Genomic DNA, 21,045 nt, shown 5'->3' on the forward strand with positions numbered 1-21,045 from the left:
TATGTTTCTCAATTTCTCTCTACTTTATTGCCGCCATCTGAGAATTTTTACTCTCCCGCTCTTCGACTCAGCTCTATTTGTGCGGGGAGGATGAGGTGTTTAATGAGTCTGTTCTTTTGCCCTCATTAGAGCGAGGACAATGATTGATGCATGGAAAAGGTGAGAGCGTTCAAACTGAAAGAATGTGCACATGCAAACACACACAACTGTGCAAAATCAACACTTTGATTTTTTGTGTGTGTGTGTGTGCCTGCTTCCCTCAGGGGAACTGCCTGCCTCAGACCTGAACGCTTTGACAAGACCGGATGGAAAAACAGTTGGTAATTATCAATTGAAATCGTTTGTGTATGAAAGTGAAGATCTCTATTTTTCTGTTCTTCCCAGTATTTTCTCAAGTGCAAAAATTAGACACAGTATGTCTGCTCTTCAGTATTCCGTTAACTGTTCAGTACTGGTATGTTTTATACATCCAAGTACAGCATAATGAGGTGTGGTATAGTAGCTTCATGTCACAGCATATTATTAAAGTGGTAGTTTAAAACAGTTGGATTTTCATCAACCTGTTTTTAATCTTTATTTTGAATTACTGCATTGGAAAAGGTCCAAAGAAACAGCAAAATTCAATTTAAAAACAACCACAAATTTGCAGTTTTTATGCTCACTTGAGGTGATTTTTTTTTTTTTTACTGATCCTAAAAAGAGTTAATACAAAAATGAAGAGACGGCAACACATTTGCCATAAAAATTTAAACATTGACCTCAGGTGATGACCATTTCCGCTGATGGGGTCTTTCCAGTTTTCCTGTAACATGGGAGAATCCTTTTGGTAACAACAACGACAGATACATGTGGACCAATGGGGAAGACCAATGAAATTCCTCTGTCTAATCCATGGGGAAAAAAAACCATAATAACATGACGTTGCTAGGAGGACTACCATCTTCTTTCCGGGTTGTAAACTCAACTTCCTCCACATTACATGCATCTCTTTCACATTTCTTTTCTTTTTTGCAAACTTTCAAAAGATTCTCATCACACTGAGATGGAAACAAGGCAAATATGGACTATTTTTTTCCCTCATTTTCTATCAATAATTACATCTTGTTCTAAAGTTTGTGTCGTCTTGGGGATCTACTGGCTTGCTCAAAATGAAATTTCAATGTACGTGTTTCAATGACAATAAATTATCTGATTTCATCTTTGGCGATACAGAAGTTGTAGGAGGAAGAATATCCTTGCTGCTTTGGGGTAGCACAGATGCTTCTGTTTCTGAGCTGTACTGTAAATCTACTGCAGGAGGGAGTGAGAGGGATGACTCTCTATATCTCTCCCTGTCACGCACGCATGCACACACATGAACACTCAGACACACACACTTGATTAGCCAATCAGCATCAGGCCTCTCCGGGTGATGGTGATAATTACAAAGTGCTAATTGGATGTCATCATTATTATTAGCCCTGGTGAAGAGGAGAATGAGGGAGGGAGGAGGACAGATGACAAAATCAGAGACCTCGGCTGACGATAGTTCATCACAGGGAAGCCTGACTACTCTAGCCACATATCTGATAGTAAAGCTATCAGAACACAAAAGATCATAATTAAACAGAAGTGTTACACATTATTATTCAGGAACGATACATCATCTGATCAAAATTCACTTGTTGCACATGTGAAATAATATTTTTTCTCAAAGGGAAGCCCTGGAATTGACAGAGATGGAATTCAAGAGGAAACTAAAGGGAATGTTTTGCTGTTAGCACATGCTTATAAAAACACTACAGGAGGAAGAGTGAAGGGAAAGGAAAGACTAGATGAAAGACTGAGAGACATTAATCACACAGATGACAGGATAGGAGGTCATATGAAAAGAGAAAAAGACGGCAGGAGAGAAAGGCGAAGCTACAGGAGGGTGTTTGATGAGTTCACACAAGTTGAGTCCTGGGTGGCCAGGATTCAGGGATTAACTGTTGTAGAAAGGCTGAAAGGTCAGTATTGATCGACTCCTTTGCTTTATAGATAGCGGGTTCTAGTTTTGCATGTCCACCAGGCAGCACTCTCAGATTTTTAAAGACAGATTTAAATTGATTTGCTCTCTAACCTTTTCTGTTCGCAAAATTTAAAGAAATAAGCAATCCTATATCTGCAGTGTAGCCTGCACTTTAACTTTGGTCCACCAGCACTACGATTCAGTGCAAATAAAAGATTGAGGCAGTGGTGTGTTATCAGAAATTTTACTACATCCATATTCCCTGCACCCCATTTTCCCATAAACAGGAAGGAATGTTAGTTAAACTTTTCTTGTGGTGATTGGTCTGAACTCACCCCGCAATTCACAGCACACCCAAAAAAGATTAGACTGTGTTTGTATTTGATGAAAAGGCAGTTTGAGCATTTCCCAGGGTGGCTCTATAGCTCACACAACTATACAAAAAGTAATCTGACACATGGTCTCTGATATTTGACTGATGGACACTTTGGACTACTCCATTAAAATATGATGATTGCAAAAAAATATAGCACCTAAGATCTTGTGTAGATGAGTACTGAAGGTGGAAAAACAACAACAACAACAAAAAACCACGAGTTAAACCCTTCAACCACTGAATCAATCAGTAGAACAGCTCAATCGTGTGCAGTTCAGTCCAGAAATGAGATGTGTTAAGCTTGTGTGTGTGTGTGTGTGTGTGTGTGTGTGTGTGTGTGCATGTGTCCACACATCTGCTGCAGCTAGAGCACGAGACAGAAAGCATCTGAATGAGAAAGTGAATGGGAAGAAGGTTAACTGAATTAGATTACAGCGTGATATGACTTCCATATCAGATGACATGTTCTGCCTGTCCAACTCCGTGGAGCTTCAGCATGTGTTTGTCTAAAAAAAGATGGCTAGGATTATGATGCATATTCTTATCTAAGGGTCTTCTGATGATGAATAATCACATTTGAAGCATGTGAGGAAAACTGTATCTATCAATTTTACGCTTCTTTTCATGCGTTTGCTCTCTTGTTCTCCAAAATAAACCTCCAACACTCACACACGCACGGGCTTTCTCACACTCTGTGAATAAAGCTCTAAGTCTCATTCCCCATCAAGTACAATAGCGTAATGCAGTTTGGAGGGCTGTTTGAGACTCTTCGGACTCTAACTGAATAAGAGGAACAAGGGGAATTCCTGAGCCGATCATCCTTTGCTCTGACATCAGATTACTAACAGCCAGCTTGTCTTTCTCCTCTTGAACCAAACAGAAAATGTGTCAATCTGAGTCCCCCAAAACTGAGTGTGAAATTGAAAACTTCTGCTCATGGTCTAGTTCACACTTTCCTTTGAGCTGTCATCTACTCAGGCCAACCAGGGGGGTCACTGGAGTCATGTCATTGAAAAACCTGTGACCAGAGTCTTCTGGCTTACACATTTTTGAAATTTCGAAAAGCTAAATCAGTGCAGTCTTATAATCACGGATTGTCAGTTTGTTGATATTCTGGGATTGTGTTGATCTGCTGTGTACTTGCAGCATCTATGTCATCGTCTGTAGATCCTGGGAGACGGTCTTCTTAAATTCTCCCTGAAGTTTCTTCTGTTTCCCCCTGTTAAAGGACTTTTAAGATTTTTTTTTCCTCACTCTGATCAAGGGTTTAAGTACAGAGGATATTGTACTGTTTACAGACTGTAAAGCCCCTTGAGACAAACGATGTGTGACTTCAGGCTTTATAAATACAAATTTGATTTGATATTACATGAAAGTGCAAGAATGAAGCCGTGACGTGAATAATGTTTATAATAATGTCAATATTTACTACAAACATCTCAAGTGAACTTGGAGATGACATAAAAGATGATCAGAGGGCAAAGGTCACTGTGACACGCACACATCGTGGAGACATAGTTCAAGTTTTTATAATACAAACCCCAAAAAGAACATCTGATGCAAAACTTATTTGTGAAAAAGAAAAACCTTTCGAAACATTTTTCTTTTTTTCTTACTTTAATGTGGAAGAGGACATTGTTGACAGTTAATTGATGAAAAGCATAATTGAATATTTTTTGCATTGAACACGCCTGAGCAGTAGAGGAGACATGAGGAGTGTGTGCAGCTGCTGAAGTGCTGGGTCAGTCAGAGGCAGCCACCAGCTGCATATGAACAATTTCCTCCGGTAAGATCCACATCCGTGTTAGCAAGACAGTCCGTGAGGTGCGTTTGATAGGAGGGACAAGTGGGCTCAACTACAGCTGGAGGAATGTTGCCCCCCAAACACATTCTGTAGTCCAATGGTGACAGCAGATGGGCCCGATGACCTTTAGTGCCCTTTTTTGTCAGGCAATTGAGGCAGGGGCTTACACCACTATGAAGAGGGTCCACCAAAACCCATCTTGAGCCAAAGCCACTGTACTGCAGGTGGCGGCTTCCTGGTCACGGTCTTGGCGTCAGAGGAGCTGCCGGGCAGTTTGATGTCAAGTGACCTGCAGATCCACTTGACATATTTGTAAATCTGCATATGAACAATTTCCTCCAGTAAGATCCACATCTGTGTTAGCAAGACAGTCCGTGAGGTGCGTTTGATAGGAGGGACAAGTGGGCTCAACTACAGCTGGAGGAATGTTGCCCCCCAAAAACATTCTGTAGTCCAATGGTGACAGCAGATGGGCCCGATGACCTTTAGTGCCCTTTCTTGTCAGGCAATTGAGGCAGGGGCTTACACCACTCTGAAGAGGGTCCACCAAAACCCATCTTGAGCCAAAGCCGCTGTACTGCAGGTGGCGGCTTCCTGGTCACGGTCTCGGCGTCAGAGGAGCTGCTGGGCAGTTTGATGTCAAGTGACCTGCAGATCCACCTGACACATTTGTAAATGTTCCTCTTGGAAGTGGTGGAGACAGTGGAGATCTCACGCAAAGTTCTTGGTGAGTCCTCCTTTTTGCAGGCAATGTAAAGGCAGGCACAAATAACCGCATCAGCTTCATGATCTCTCAGGCCATTTAGGTCAAAGGTCCGCTTCAGTAATTTTTTAGTCGTGTGAGTCACAACCTCAAGAAGGTGGAGATGGTCCACCTTTCTTTCTAGGCCTTTAAAGGCCTTTTGAATGGCTGTCTTCCCCTTCTTGGGGGTCGCTCTGTGAAGTGCAGCGGCACCCTCTCCTACGATCAGGGTGCCGAGGTTCTCTTCAAGCAGTGGCTCATTGTTATATTGTGCCCTGGATGGATCCTCCATGCCCTCATATTTCTTCCATTCAGCTTTGTGGTCAATCAGCCTCTCAACAACAACACGCCCACATAACGAGCAAACAAGGTCTCCCTCATTGTGGGCCTCAACCAGTATCGAATTCGGGTGCTTGTGGCAATGAGCTCCAGTCGAAGCGGAGACCTGTCGGTTCCGTCTTACTTCAATGCCACTCTTCACTCTCTCCTTGGGTGCAGCTGAAGAGACACAAAAACAGATATATGTTTTCGAATCAAGTAGAATCAGTTCAGTTATCAACAAAAATACAAAATAATTCCAACTTTTTTTCTCAGAGCTAGCACTACACTAGTTTGTCTAATATTTCAGTTAAGCCAGAGAGGCTCTGAGCTGTCATTGCCCCCCAAAACAACAGGCATGACACAAGTCTATGCAATCGATCTGACTGGAGTCAACAAAAATGAGAAACGTTTTTCTCCTCCTTTTCTGCAGAAAGAAGAAGAAAGTGTAGAGTTGAGTGACTCCGTTTGAGAGGCTTACCAACATCAACATCCTGGCATGTATTGACCCTGGCTCTCTTCTTGCGGGGGTCCTCCACGTCATCATCAGCCTTCCTTTTTACTCCACGGCGGATCTTTTGACCCTCAGTTGGGCTCTAGGTGATAAAATGTGATTGTTTTTGTTTTTACAAACAGACATGTTTGGGTGAACTGAAGAATTGTGAAGTGAAGATGGTGAATTCCACCATCTTCCAAAGGGAAGTATTTTACGAAATTATCTTTAAAAAACTGCGCATGGAAAGTCCAATATGGCATTTAACATAAATCTAAACTGTCTTTTGAAGTACAAAAAAAATAAACTTTGCCTCAACTAACTTTCAAAATAAACTGCAAAATACAGTACAAATGTTTTCAAGTAATTGTACTTACACAAAAGCCCATTTTAACAAATATTTTGCTGTGGTTCAATGTATAATTAGAAAGCCAACCCTATTCCATAGCCTAATAAACAGCCACAGTGACAGGCTAAAGAACGTAAATGTTACTGTATGCACATTAGAAATAATGTGGTAATTATTAATAGTGCTTATAGAATTACTAAAGACTTACCGGAGTGTGAGACATTTTGTTAACAAATGCAGAAGTCGGGCTCAGCGTCTGATGGGGTTCCCAGGAATTTTGATGGGTAAATTCTGCTAGAACAAAATGCTTGAGGTCATTTCTCAAAATAATTCCAACTTTTTTTTCTCAGAGCTAGCATGACATTAGTTTGTCTAATATTTCAGATTAGGCAGAGAGGCTCTGAGCTGTCATTGCCCCCCGAAACAACAGGCATGACACAAGTCTATGCAATCGATCTGACTGGAGTCAACAAAAATGAGAAACGTTTTTCTCCTCCTTTTCTGCAGAAAGAAGAAGAAAGTGTAGAGTTGAGTGACTCCTTTTGAGAGGCTTACCAACATCAACATCCTGGCATGTATTGACCCTGGCTCTCTTCTTGCGGGGGTCCTCCACGTCATCATCAGCCTTCCTTTTTACTCCACGGCGGATCTTTTGACCCTCAGTTGGGCTCTAGGTGATAAATTGTGATTGTGTTTGTTTTTACAAACAGACATGTTTGGGTGAACTGAAGAATTGTGAAGTGAAGATGGCGAATTCCACCATCTTCCAAAGGGAAGTATTTTACGAAATTATCTTTTAAAAACTGCGCACGGAAAGTCCAATATGGCATTTAACATAAATCTAAACTGTCTTTTGAAGTACAAAAAAAATAAACTTTGCCTCAACTAACTTTCAAAATAAACTGCAAAATACAGTTCAAATGTTTTCAAGTAATTGTACTTACACAAAAGCCCATTTTAACAAATATTTTGCTGTGGTTCAATGTATAATTAGAGAGCCAACCCTATTCCATAGCCTAATAAACAGCCACAGTGACAGGCTAAGGAACGTAACTGTTACTGTATGCACATTAGAAATAATGTGGTAATTATTAATAGTGCTTATAGAATTACTAAAGACTTACCGGAGTGTGAGACATTTTGTTAACAAATGCAGAAGTTGGGCTCAGCGTCTGATGGGGTTCCCAGGAATTTTGATGTGTAAATTCTGCTAGAACAAAATGCTTGAGGTCAGTTCTTGTCAAAATGCAGCAGAGTTTACATGAAGTTCATGATGAAGCTGTGAGCTTTATATAACAGTCGGAATTCAGTTTTCCATGTCATTGTGAGGTCACAATGAGGATCACACAAGATCAATGACAATGTGAGGTCACAGAACTTCTCAAACTGACTGACTTTGTTCTGACTTTGATCTTTGACACGTGTTTCACAAACTGTAGCTTCAAAGCCATGTTCAGACTGTAATGTGACTTTCGTCAGTGGGCTTGGGTTGCCAGCTTCACGTTGATTTCTGGCAAAACCACTAAAAAATAAAAAGCAAAATGCAGATTGACAGAAAAACAATTAATAGCCACAAGACCAATGACGGAATTATCACCAAAATGCAAAATGTGTATCTACCTGATATTTTTTCCAACTCAAAACGGTCCCAATCTGGCAATATTGGTACTCCCTTCAATGGCATTTTAAAAAACGAACGTAAAAGGCAATTCATCAAGTCACCCACGGCAGCCATTCAGATATAGAACCTCAATCTCAGCCTTGCAGACCAGACCGCATTTTCATGGAGGCCTGACTCACGGAACAGAACAAAGAAGATCAAATCACTAAGCATTCACTCTCCCATTCGACATTAAAATGAAATGCTTTAAATAAGATTAAAAAAAAAAAAGTATTCATTGTAAAAAAAAAAAAGTGATGTTTACCTGCCGTCAAACTTACTGACTTACTTACACACTATTATATATGTTTTCCCTTCTTACTTACATATCAAGATCAGTCTTGTACAGTGAGGACAAATATTTCCTCTCTGACACCCAAGCTGTCATTCTGTGGTAAATGGACTTGTGCTACTTGTCGGGGGGGGGGGGGGTACAGCAGGTGAGCTACTGCTCTGTCCTCTGCTGGGACCAGCAGGAGAGCTACTCTGTCTGCTATAGCAGCAGAGCTCGTGTTAGTATACTTAGTACTGGTCCTACATCGAGCTTGCTGAGTGTGAACCCTTTAACCCCTTTCAAGTCAAGTCAAGTCCAGTCAATTTTATTTGTAAAGTGCTAAATCACAACAAAAGTTATCTCATGACTCTTTCCAGGCAGAGCAGGGTTAGCACCACCCTCCTTCAATGAATTCACACCCAACAATTCTCCATCAGCAAGCACATCCTGCAACAGCGGCAATGTAAACCTTCCTTGTAACAGGCAGGAACATCGAGCAGACCCAGGCTCAATGGGAGCAGACATCTGCTTTGACCGGTTGGGGGGAAAGAGAGCAGGAGAGCAGGGCAGAGAGAAAGACAGATAATGGAGGAAGACAGATATACAGAAGGAAAGAGTGACACTGAGATCAGACTGTTGGGGTTGGTGTGACATGTTATCCTTCGCTCTTTCTCTGTCTAGGTGTTGTATTGGCATGTGTGTGTCTGTTTAAAGTACATAAGAGTGTCTTCACAAAACCAACTACAGAGGTGAATTGCAAATGTGTGACGATACAGAGAGCAAAATGAAACGCCTTTGCATCAATTAGATCAGTAACATAAGCCTTATTAGTTTATTTCATAAAAGAACAAGGCCTAGCCTTTCAAAGGAAAGTGACTTTAAATGACTTCTGCTTTTATGTGGCATGATATAAAGTATAAAATTAAATGCAATTAACTTTTCTTTCAGTGGCGTGCGGTGTCCCACTGGAGAGTGGGGCACCTCCCTTACATAACAGTAAGGGAAACACTGTCGTAAAACAGTCTCATACTGCCAAGAAAAGGCCAAAGTCTTGGTCATAACTACTATGGTCACGAGAGGGCATCTGGTACAGTAGGGCCCTACTAGCTAAAACATCCCATCGTCGTCTTCCGCTTATTCCTTACTAGTAAGGGTCACGGGGGGGCTGGAGCCTATCCCAGCATCTACGGGCGAGAGGCGAGGTTCACCCTCGACAGGTCGCCAGTCCATCACAGGGCCAACATACAGAGACGAACAACCATTCACACTCACATTCATACCTACAGTCAATTTAGAGTATCAATCAGCCTCGTCCCCAAATTGCATGTCTTTGGACGGTGGAAGGAAGCCGGAGTACCAGAGAGAACCCACACAGGAACAGGGAGAACATGGAGACTCACACAGAAAGATCCCACGCCCGAGCCGGGACTCAAACCCGGAACCTTCTTGCTGTGAGGCCACAGTGCTGACCACTGCACCACCGTGCAGCCCCTTGCTAAAACATATGCTCCTGATTACAAATCATTTTAATTTAAATGGTGATCATGTCCAAATCTACTGTCATATGAAGTACTTCTTATGCCCAGAATAAATATTATTTTTCTTTTCCTTGACATTTTCAAGATAGATGTTTTTTTTTTTTACCCAAAACTGTCAATATTCCAACTTCCACCTCTGACTCTTGTTTGTGAATCAGGATGGTCCCCAGACACCCGAGTCAATGGTAATATTAGCAGTCAAGATAGAAGTTGTTTCACAGTCTAACTTTATCCTCCTTTCAAAAGGGTCTCTTGGCCCGGTACACTATCTGTGGAAGAGACACCAAGTATTGATCTGACTGTGACACATCACCGATGACTCACTGAAGTGGGGGAGTGTGAGTGAATTTGTCTGTACTTGTGTGCGTGTGAGGAAAACAGAGCGACAGAAGAAGATGTGGGTCTACACAGTGTAATCTGATGATGTCCTTGAAAGAGGGCTCGGTGGGGTGCATCTCTCCTTTCAGATCCTTCATGGTCCAGACCTCAGTTAATAGCATCTTCAGATCAGACTGCAATGTCAAATAACAAGTGGCTATAACGTGAGCTTGTACAATGCTTGACCTTTATCCCTCTGTTTCCCTTTGTCCAATTTATTTCATTGTGCTTTTGTTCAACTGATCACAGCCTCTTCCTCACCTCTGTGGCTGTGATACCAGTCTATCCTGCTGCAAGGCTGGGAGGAGATGACGAGCTGAGGTGTACATGCTGGTTCTCCTTAGCGATTGTGAGGTCAGTTGTATGGTTGAAAGCTTGGCTTGAACACATTAGATGAGTCACTACACCAGGGAGAGTGAAGGAGCAGCGGGAAGATGAAGGATGTAAAAAAATAAATAAATAAACAAGAGGTAAAAAGGTACAAAAACCTTGAAAACCAATATTCTGCTCTCACAAATTGATTGCTGACGTACGACAAAATTTCAGAGGAAGAAAAACCCCTCTTTTTTCTGTTTTGGAAAAGAACATTGTATCCCTGCCAGTATCAGTAAGTCATTCTGTCTGTTGGTTGGTCAAGTTTTTTTTTCTTCCAACTAACCATTTTAGAAGTCATACATAAAAACGTATACAACACCTGCATATTAAAGAAAGCAAGTCTGACAATATGGCCTTCTCCTCTAATCTCCCCAAATCAGCTTCCTCACGAGGTAATGGTGGTCCACCACATTAACCTAAACTTAAAGGAACTGGACGATTTAGAGGGTTCTTTCTGCAGACAATGAATACTTGCTTTCACCTGATATTAAAAATCGTTTAGTCTGTTGTGTTGTTAAGTCAGAATGAGGTCTTAACACAATCCGCCATGTTGCAACTACAACATCCCGATACCCACAACCAAGCGCCATCTTTGCTGTACAATTTCACTGGAAAAAACATTTCAAACTGCTTCCTTGGTTGCTCCGTCTCCACCAGGGACCAAATGATGGCAGAAGCTGGCCAAGTGGTCATCGTGGCGATCGCAGCAGTGGACATCTCCGCAGAGAGTGTGACACAGGACAGTGAAGGAGTAGAACTTGTCTCCCAGCACCCACTCCAAATACCATTCAGAAGACAAGCATTTTAAATCGATGCTTGAAGATATACAAGAAATATGTCCTTGAAATCCTGCAGACAGACATTACAAAGCATGATGCACAAATCCGTATTGTGGTGTAGTTAACTACTTTATTTTGACCATTTATTGCAGTTAAGTCACAGCAGAATGTATAATTTTCACCCATTTTCCAGACAGAAGCAGTTTTTCTGATTCTGTTCAAGTGGTTTTTGGATACCAGATAAGAAATGTTGTGTTGGGACAAGTCTGTGAACCCACAGTATCAGGAAAGAAAGATGATTCCTGAAAGACCTGCATGGTACCGTCGGTCCTCCTGTGTGAGGGGTGCGATAAAGTGTTACAATCTCTTATTGGTCCTTCAAATAGCTCGGAAACTTTTGGATGGGTTTAGAGAAAATACAACCTTGCATGCTTGAAATCATGGTAATATTTCCTCTTGCGCTGATCAATTATTAGCAAAACTAATGAAATGTGCATCAACCTCCATGGTAATTTGCCTTAAGTTGCCAGTCTACTTTATCGAGAACGGCTTTCCATATGACTGTGAAAGTGAATCTGACAAGTTGTTTAACTGTTTACGTTTCTTTAATTTTCCATTGTTCACACAACTATTTCCATCACATCTCAGGCAAAGAACCCTGTGCAATACATGCTATCCCCACATGTGAATAATTTCCGTCTGCCTCTGAGAGAAAATTACACAACCATGAACATTTCTGATGTCAATATGATTGGACAACATGTTGCATGAACCAGTTCTTTGCTTGTATAATCCGACTCATAGTCTTGTTAAAATGGTTGTCTACCCACGGGAATGAGAAGCTTTCAGTGTTGACAGCAGAAAAGGGAAAAGGGGAGGGGGCGGGTGGTCTAAGGCAGCGAGAGAAAGGATAAAATGAAATTAAGAAAAAAAGAAAGAAAAGAGCGAAACAAAGACCACGAGGAAAAGAACCGTAGTCGACACTTTATTCTCTCACTGTTTAACAATGCACAGTGGTGTTCACGCACAAATCACAGACAGCCTGTGCATACTCATAGATTAATACTGTAGTCATTAGTGCCACCATCTGCACAATGGTAAATATTCCCCTAATTGCATATCACAGATAACACTACCAATGTTATATTGCTTTTGTGTGCTTTTGTGCAGACATGTTTGCATATTTATGCCTATTTGTGTCAATGCGAATGAAGTTCATTGGCTGACATTGATAATGAAGCTGCGTCACGTGCCATTCCTTCATTTTCCTGATGGGTTTGGTCGTATTTGCAGTAAAACTCAAGGTGATAGAAATTAAAAAATCCATTGCGATGACAAGTACAACATGATTTGTGTGAACATGTAGGTGATGCCGAGACAATTCGTCGTTTCAATACCGCCAATTTGTAGTTTGTGACAGTAAAGGTAATAATCAGTAAGGCAAAATTAACAAATAAATGCATTCAAAAAATAACTGTTAATTGCAGCCCAAAGTAATGGCATGGAAAGATAAAATGATATGTTATTTACAATGTACTCATAATTTTGTCAAAACAAGGAAAAATAGTCTTAAGTCATGTTGTTGATGTTGAATAAAGAAATGTGCTGACTTATATGCTTGTATTTTATTTGTTCTTTTATTGGCATCAATTACTGTAAGGTGTTGCCTGTTGCATTATGCATATCTCAAATAACAAAAAAAACCCAACATAATAGTTTCCTACATACATTACATGGTGTTACTTCCATAGCCTGACCTGAAAAAATGTATTCAAACTTTTGTTTCCGCTTCACAAACATTTCTACGTTGCATTGACTTTGGAATGACAACAAAACACAGAACGCCCTAAAATGTGGGAACACTGCTCAGAGGCTAAATGCATGAGAGAAACCAACATAATGTCTCAGCAAACACTTTACACAGCCATCCAGCCTTGTTTTCATTCATGAATATTACATAGCCTGTGATTGGCTGCCAGATCACTACACTGATGAGTGAGAGCAGGCTATCTGGTGGCGGTGAGAGGGTTATCACGACTCACAGCCCACACTTAGCGGGACGTTGCAAAGAGTACAGTGTGTTTCTGTGTCAGCGGTGAATGTGAATTTGTGTTGAGGTGGGGGAGACAGATACAAAAATCCAGACCCCAAACATCATTCTCTGGGGTAGTTCCAGTTCTCTTGCAGGCAGGCACGCTGTGCAAGGTAGTTGCACGTCAAGATAAATCTTCTTTGACATGATGCTTGAGATGACACCCCCCCCCCCCCCACACACACACACACTTTTATATTTTAGGGAACTTTATGTTCACACAGATGTTGAGATCAGGTGGATGAGAGAAGAGGAAACTTAAGAGGAAGGGAGAGTTAGGTAGAGGCAGGCAGAGAAGGGGAGGAACGAAATGTACTAAAGCCTAATCAAGGATGGGACCATAGCAGGTTGTTGGACAACATCGGGAGCCTGACATTTACTCTGATCTCAACTAAACATTTCTGAATTAAAACAAGTGTAGAGAGACCTGAGGGCCCCTTCTCTGCTTCCTACCCTCCGGCCGCCTTTATTTTGATCTCAAATAGACACCATCGTTATTTCATGACTGCATTATTGCGACAGTGCTAACCACTGCACCACCGTGCCACCTACATTTATATTCACTCGAGTTTTTTTTTTTTATTTTTTAGGGTTTTAAGGCACCTGCATGTTTGTTTTAAGTGGAATGAAAATATCAGTCCTTTACACCCACGGTGATAACAATGCTGTAATGGAAAATCAATGTAAACAGTTAGGATAAAATTAGCAAAAATTAGTAGTTTGATTTTCAAATTGTAATACACACATATATGAATATCATTCACATTAAACTGAAAAGATAAAAAATACCTCTCACATTCTTTAATTTCCTTTTGAGGTCTTTGTCCACACTCTTAACAGAAGCCTATAGGCATCTCTGGGGAATGCATGTGAATGAAAAGAGCTGAGAGGCACTCAACGTCCTGCTTTTACATCCTGCATGCACGCGCGCGCACACAAACACACAAACACACACACACACACGCTCCTTCACTATTTAAGGAATGCTAGTTTCTATAAAGATAAACAGAAACTATGCTTCTCATTGGGATCCATTCTGATTTCTCTCAACATTCCAACACCAGGCTGCCTTCATCTATATGATCAGCTTGTTCCCCTCCCAAAAGGCCACGTCTGCCTGTGTTCCCTCGACCAGTCAGTGTGTTCCTAAAATGAGCCTGGATGGTAATCGTGCAGATGTTTATTACGAGGCAAGCAGACGTTTGTTGACACAGCGTAAATACTAGATTCCCCCTTTGGTGAAAACCATATCACTAAGTGGGATACACAATACCCCCCCCCCCCCCCCTTATAATTTAGCCCATGGGCAGTTTTACCATCATTAAATGTAGAGTAATCTTCCCGGCTTGTCATACTATTTATGAGGTTTAAAAAAACAAAACAATACCAGTCAATTTGCTAAATAACACCACTGCAATATCTACTGTAAGGCAACAGAGATGACCCTTTAAACACAGTAGCGACTGGTTGCTAAGCACCGCCTGGGAGCTGATGATCATCCAGTCAACTTCCCATTGGTTTATTTATTACTCAAGTTTGCGATTAAAGCTTAGACCATTTAAGACAGTGCGATGTGACAGTGTATCCTGCTGATTTCCACAGAGTCCCGATGAAGGCCACCTAATCTGCAAAAGCCTCAACACACTCATTCACATGGATCAATGGCTAACCGGGCAAATATTAGCACACTTCTCCCCTCAGTCCGCCCGCCTGTTAGACTATGACTGGCTGTGTCTGTACGAAGACTTTAATCTGCTCGGGAACAATGGCCAGCAAGGTGGATGCCAGTTAACCTTGACAGGCTCTTAAATCTACAAAAGCTATAAATGTTTTACAGAAGCAATAATCCTGATTGCATATTGTTTTAATATGAATGTCATCATCATAATCCCTATCTATTGACTTTCACTGAGATGACCATCATGATGATACGGGTGAAGTGTAGCGCTAAAAATGCACTGAATTCATCCAAGCAGACTGTAGGTCACAAACAACAAAACTGGTTATGAGAGAAGGTGAGAACATCTGTACTTGTAATTAGTTGTTTTTTAATCCTGTTATCTAGAAACTAAAAGTCACTCGTAAGATAACTAAGCTTGATTTCTTCTGTTAATAGGTGTTAATAGGAGTTAATTTGTCTCGTTATCTCAAGTAAACATATGGTCAAGTAATTGAGATTACAATTTAATGATTAATTTACTTTAAGAAAAGAAGCTTTTGCCTTCTCAACATGATGAGTTAACAATGGGGACATGGACAGAATCTGGTTCATCTGATGAGAGCTGATGTTAGCCCACAGGATAAAGGCGAGGATACGTCACTGAAGAATAAGCTTGGTGTTTAAATGACTTGATGAAGTGATCTGAATGTTTTCTGTTACAATTTAGAAAAGGGCAGTGGGCACTTATACATTAATTATTTGCAAGAAATAAAATGATGGGTGCGCCAGAATTAGCAGACAGCTAATTTCCATCTGTAGTTCTTTTACAATAAATAGAAACACACATGAAATAAAAGTCGATCAATACTGGGGGTGATGTCACATGTTCATGTGACTTTTTAAGAATTTCAAATCAATTGGTTCCATCAATGCATGCTGGTTAAATGAAATAGAAACAACCTTTTCTCCTCTCTTCTGTATACTTCGAGAAATCTATTGTTTCCTTGAGATAATGAGATAAATCATTTATCCTGTATAACATATTTAAAAAACACTTAAAAGAATGACCAGTCTTGGCTTTCACAGCTTGGTAAAGGCTTTCAGGGGCATCACACAATTCCAAGTGATAGAATTGGAGTTAGCCATAAGTTAGTCAGCATCTGTTGTTCCTGGGTAGGTAGACAAACGTCCACATATCATCAAGTCCAACATCTAAAACAAGTAAATTAACACAGTTCATTTATGTACACGGCTACTGCGCGCAAAACCTCAGCGAGCTACAGTTGGATCCTTGAGCTTTTATCAGTAACGTATCGACAAAAAGAATGAGTGCTTTCACTGGAGGCGCTCACCTATGTTTTAATTCTGAATATTTTGTGATGTATGCGTATGATCTCACAAATATGTAAGAAAATGCTACCACAGATGCTCCAAACATTATATATGTCTCCAATATCCAGGCCCATTGCTTTGTAAATTGATGCTTGGGGAGAACGTGTGTGTGTGTGTGTGTGTGTGTGTGTGTGTGTGTGTGTAAATCTTAGTGGCTCGGCTTCTGTGGGATGTATAATGTGGAATTTGAAAGATATAATGTTGCTTTGTTAGTGTGTGGGGGTATGGCTATGTGTGGTATGTTTTATAGGCTGTGGGGGGGGGGGTTGCAAATATGGGAAGAGGAAGACAAATGGGTTTACTCTGCGCTGATAGTTCAGTGTCATCTCTCCTCACATCCCTCCATCTCTCTCTGTCTGCATCGTTAGAGCTGTTTCCTGGGTTGTGAGGCCCTGTGGTGTAATATTGAACATGTTGTAAAAGACTCACGCACCACACATTAGAGCTGATAGCACACAAAGACACACAGAGTAGAGAGACCACGGCATAAAAATGGCGCATGTGTCAAAGATGTGAATTACTTCAGGGCTGTCTGGGGCAGCAGTGCAGAGAGGGCGAAGAATAGAAACGGGGAGGAAGGGAAAAATAAGCTTTTCTGTCCTGCTTTAATTTTCCTGTGGGAAATGAGGGGAGGGGAGGCATTCAGCAGATCAATAGCAAAGTTTGTCTTTTTCAATGCGATGGTTCAGCTTGGAGGAGAAGCGGAAGGAGGAGTGAGAACTGGTTATTATTTAGAATGATGAAAATTTCACAAATACAATAGAAACTTGCTGCTTGCACAGAGACAAATATAACTCCGATATCAATGACCCTTAGACGTACTTAAAAATATTTGTCAGAATTTGGCCCGTTGGGTATTTCAAAACACAAACACTCCTCACAAAACTCTTTGTGAATATGGAAAAGAAAAAAAATAGGTCATCCATCTCGAATAAAAAGCGTTTTTGCATGTGCTCACAAGATGGGGGTTTGCAAAGGGCGACTGAGTACATCTGTGTACTTGTTGCTGATTAGTTTTGGCAAGCACTGTGTTGATTCTGGCTCAGAATGAGGCAGGGTAACCAGCTGCCATTCATATGAGGGGTGGGTGTTAGATACAACTTTTCCCAAGCTATGAAAATGCATGAAACTGTGCAGGGGAAACAAGAAAACACATCCTCTCTAGCTCCATGAATATTCTACCGACTGGAGAACCACAGAGGTTTTACTTTTTTTTTCAAATCTCACAAGGATTCCATTTTTTTCCCATGACTTTGCCAATCAATTTGTTCCTAATGACAATGTGAAGTTGTTCTTTTGGGTTACTTTTTTTAAGAAGCACCTTTTCAAATACATCAGGTTCTTGAGGGACCCTACTGAACAGATTCTGATTCTGCCTTCGCAGTTTTAATAGATTTATTGAGCTGTTTGCCGTGGGTCCTGATTTAAAAACATCATCAAGGGCGAAGGGACACTCAGTCATTTCCAAGGAGACAGACACCTGCAGTAGACGCACGTTTCATCATTTTTGGTCGACTAAATTAATTCTGCAAAAAATACTGCCCCAGTTAATGTAGGAAATCAGGAATACAAAACAGATTTTTTTTTCATCCAGTTTTTGTTTGCCTTTCCCCCAGTCTTTCTCCCCATTGCTTTCCTGGTTGTTGCTTCATTCCCTCCGGGGAAAACAGCAGACTACCACATGCTCCCTCCATCACATGTGGAGTTGTTGACTGCATCTTGTCACCTGATGATAAGGAGCTTCAACAGGGAGACAGAGCGCGTAGGAGGGCAGTGAACCAGCATCTGCCTTCCCACCTTCAGAGTCAGCCAATTGTGGCTGTATGTACGCCAAACCAAGCCAGAGGCAAGGCGGCTACCCGAGCAGTAGCCCCTCTGTTGGTAGGCAACACAGTAGTCTACTTCAGTGCCTGCACAACATAATTCTAAAATAAAATACATTTTGATGAAAAAATGATGTTTCTGTTCTATTGTACAAGATTCTGTCAAAAAGTCAGAGCAGGGTCAAGATGTGAGGTTACTATGGAGAACCTCGCAGCACAAATCCAGCCACTGTTGAGGCTGCGCAGGCTGAGGATGAGGAGGACAGGAACGCGAAGCGTTGAAGAATACGGTCAATGTTTAATTGAAACTATGGAAAACAAAATTACTAGAATCATAGGATGTAAACAGGCCCAAGCACTATACAGTTCTCATTTTACAACATTTCCTAATAAAGTTTTTTTTTTTCTTTTTCTTATATCGTCAGACGATTTTTTTTTTTTAAGTCAGAGAACACATTACTCCACCAGTTCTGGATCAATTCCCAAATCTAGTTGATTGTTCCTCGGTTTAGATTCTATGAGTGAGTTAATGAAATTTAATGTTTTGATTCATCCCTACTGGGAAATGAACGATATGTATGTAAACATATACATAAATATAAATCTTAAATATATAAATCTTTTACATCACTGCGTCAAAAATCCATTTGTAACATTATCTTTGACCTCTGATGTCACAAAGATAAGGAACTGGTGTCCTAAAACTAGAAAAACTGGGTGATATTTTAATCCAAAAGGAATGTGAACTTGAACTGAATTTACGTGAAATATATTTCATACCTAAATGTGTTTCAAAGGAAACATTACCATATGTAACTGTGAGACCAGTCGTGAGGCCATGATATTTGTATTTTATTGTCTGAAAAGGTAGTGATTAAATGACAATGTTGAACTGAATGTCTTTGTTTCAGATGACAGTGGCTCAATAAATCTGCTCCGTGTACCTCCATGAAAAAGTTTCAAGCCGAAATATTAATCCCTCTGTTTTCATGATTGTCTCTTTTTAGTGTCCTCCTGCCTGCTAACTTAGTGTGAGCGTGAAGTCAAGCTGCTTATGATCTGCCAAAGGAAGGCATGCAAACAAAATTGATTTTCTTGTTGTTGAACCGCTGCCACGCCGTTTTGACTGAGCGCTTGTCCTCTCATTCTACATGTGCCACCAAGCTTCCAAAAAGCCTGAAGCCTTGATTTGAACTGACACAAGTGCAGCTTATTATTGCAATGTCACAGAGGTGGGGAAAAATCAGATGATACAAAATTCAATTTACATAAATCAACCTTGAGGTGAAATGTAGCAGCTGATGGTATTAGTCACTGAATTAAAAATGACACCTTCGATATTCCTTTATTCTCACACGTTCTCTGTCTGTTTTAATCCTGCGGAGGGAAGGATTTAGTGTTATCAAAATGCTCTCTGACATAAAGAACAGACATCTACCTTTTCCTTTCCTTTCCTGTCAGGAATTCGCAGGAAGTCAATAATGCAAGCGTTAACATTATGAAAACATTATATCAATGCAGAGGTGGTCTGTGAATGCAGAGATGAGCGTTTACTGTATCGCTGCTGAGGCTGCAGTCTGATTGGCAAAGAGCGCAGCATTGATTTATCTACTGAGAGGAGATAGCATTACTGATTAGCACAGACTTAACATGCTGCCAAGTTTAGAAGACAATAGGTAAGTGTTTGAAACAAGAGCAATTTATGTGGTTTTTATCATACGTGGGACTGTAGGTATGTTTGCATGTGCGCATTCATTTTAAATTAAGAAATTAAGCTTGCTTTTAATTAAAAAGCCACTCAGCCGGTTAAATTGAAAAGGAGATGTTCTGCCTGTGGATGAGCTAAAATGTCAGGTTGAACGGATGTCTTAAGAGGTTTCCTAGATAATGGGACGGCGTCACGATGTGAAACGAGGATGGGTGTCAAGAAAAGTGAAGCTTGGAGAAGTTATAAGTATTATTTAATGTATGACAGCCATATTCGTATAAAGTAACCTACTGCATAACTTTAAGACATTTTAAAAAAATTGACAAAAACAAGTTGAGTTCCACTTGCCAGGAAATTGATTTTCATGTGGTGTTGCTCCTCCTGTCAACAACCACATGACCGATGTTAAAAAAAGCTGTATCACTTGACCTTGTCATGACATCATCTGTCAATCACAGTGCCTTTCCAAAGTGTGTGGAAGAAAATCTCTGGTTGACCTGTCTGCATCGTAGGGTAAGAAAACAGACCTACAAAAAAATAACCTAGAGGTAAAAAAACAAAATAATTTACTTGCAACTTTGACATGGAAAATGGTGTAATTGGTTTTGAGATGATGATTGACATCGAAGACACTGTTACGAAAACAAGACTATGGTCCTTAGACAGTGTTTCAGGTTCAAGTTTCCACTTTTTTGAGGTTATGGTCATCTGTCTGTGGGAAATGTTTTCCAATCTGAAAATGAAGCACTTCATCTATTGTCATTTAAAGTACGACAGGCAGAAATATCAGCAAAAATAATATTATTACAAGAGCTTAGTAGATCATTACCTGTAAAACTTTTCTGGAAGGTATCATGTCACTCAGCTCTCTCTGTTTCTTTTGTGCTTTGCTGTGCAACTCAGTCGACTCACTCCAAGCATTATGTGAACAATGGTAAGTGCCCATCCATGAGTGGATGAGAAGGCAAATCCAATCTGTTTAAAAGCAACTCGACTGCAGAGCCAAGCTGCCACCATCCAGGACTTGACCCAAATCTGCAGCACTGCAGTGTAACCGCCACGCAGCACCGGTGGTGGATTTTGTTCTTTGGGAACATTTTTCACGGGCATACTTATGTATGTATAAAAGTCAGGTATTATTTAAATCGGTATGTTTTAAGGTGCTAATTAATTTGCTATCGTGCAGGTTTTATTATTCATTGATGAGCCTGTAAGTGCATGCCCTGCATTAAAGTCCATGTGTTGTGTCTGCTTCGCTCAGACCTTTGCAACAGGAGAGCAGCACATTAATGAA

At 40.7% G+C, this 21,045-nt stretch overlaps 2 protein-coding genes across 3 annotated transcripts in view; both read right to left on the reverse strand.

Annotated features, from left to right (window-relative positions):
* schip1 (schwannomin interacting protein 1) overlaps window positions 1-21,045 on the reverse strand; it is a 218,425-nt gene that overhangs the window by 71,020 nt on the left and 126,360 nt on the right. The gene's annotated exons all lie outside the window — the stretch shown is intronic.
* LOC147254785 (transcription initiation factor IIB-like) lies at window positions 3,928-7,342 on the reverse strand. The gene is made up of 5 exons (XM_086216327.1): window positions 7,197-7,342; window positions 6,628-6,742; window positions 6,281-6,363; window positions 5,712-5,826; window positions 3,928-5,410 (listed from the first exon to the last, which is right to left on the reverse strand). The coding sequence occupies exons 1-5, from the start codon at window positions 7,209-7,211 to the stop codon at window positions 4,656-4,658; spliced, it is 1,083 nt and encodes a 360-aa protein (XP_086072453.1). The 5' UTR covers window positions 7,212-7,342; the 3' UTR covers window positions 3,928-4,655.

The sequence above is a fragment of the Aulostomus chinensis genome, chromosome 10 (assembly GCF_037954235.1).
Source record: "Aulostomus chinensis isolate RoL2024-O1b breed Wild chromosome 10, RoL_Achi_v1.0, whole genome shotgun sequence".
In the NCBI taxonomy this organism is placed as follows: Eukaryota; Metazoa; Chordata; class Actinopteri; order Syngnathiformes; family Aulostomidae; genus Aulostomus; species Aulostomus chinensis.

What these genes read in the sequence shown, in the direction of transcription:
- LOC147254785 (XM_086216327.1), bottom strand. An exon ending in ACAAAATGTCTCACACTCCG is followed by an intron (nt 5,827 to 6,280) that starts GTAAGTCTTTAG and finishes TTTATCACCTAG; the next exon opens with AGCCCAACTGAGGGTCAAAA. An exon ending in ATGCCAGGATGTTGATGTTG is followed by an intron (nt 5,411 to 5,711) that starts GTAAGCCTCTCA and finishes GTGTCTCTTCAG; the next exon opens with CTGCACCCAAGGAGAGAGTG.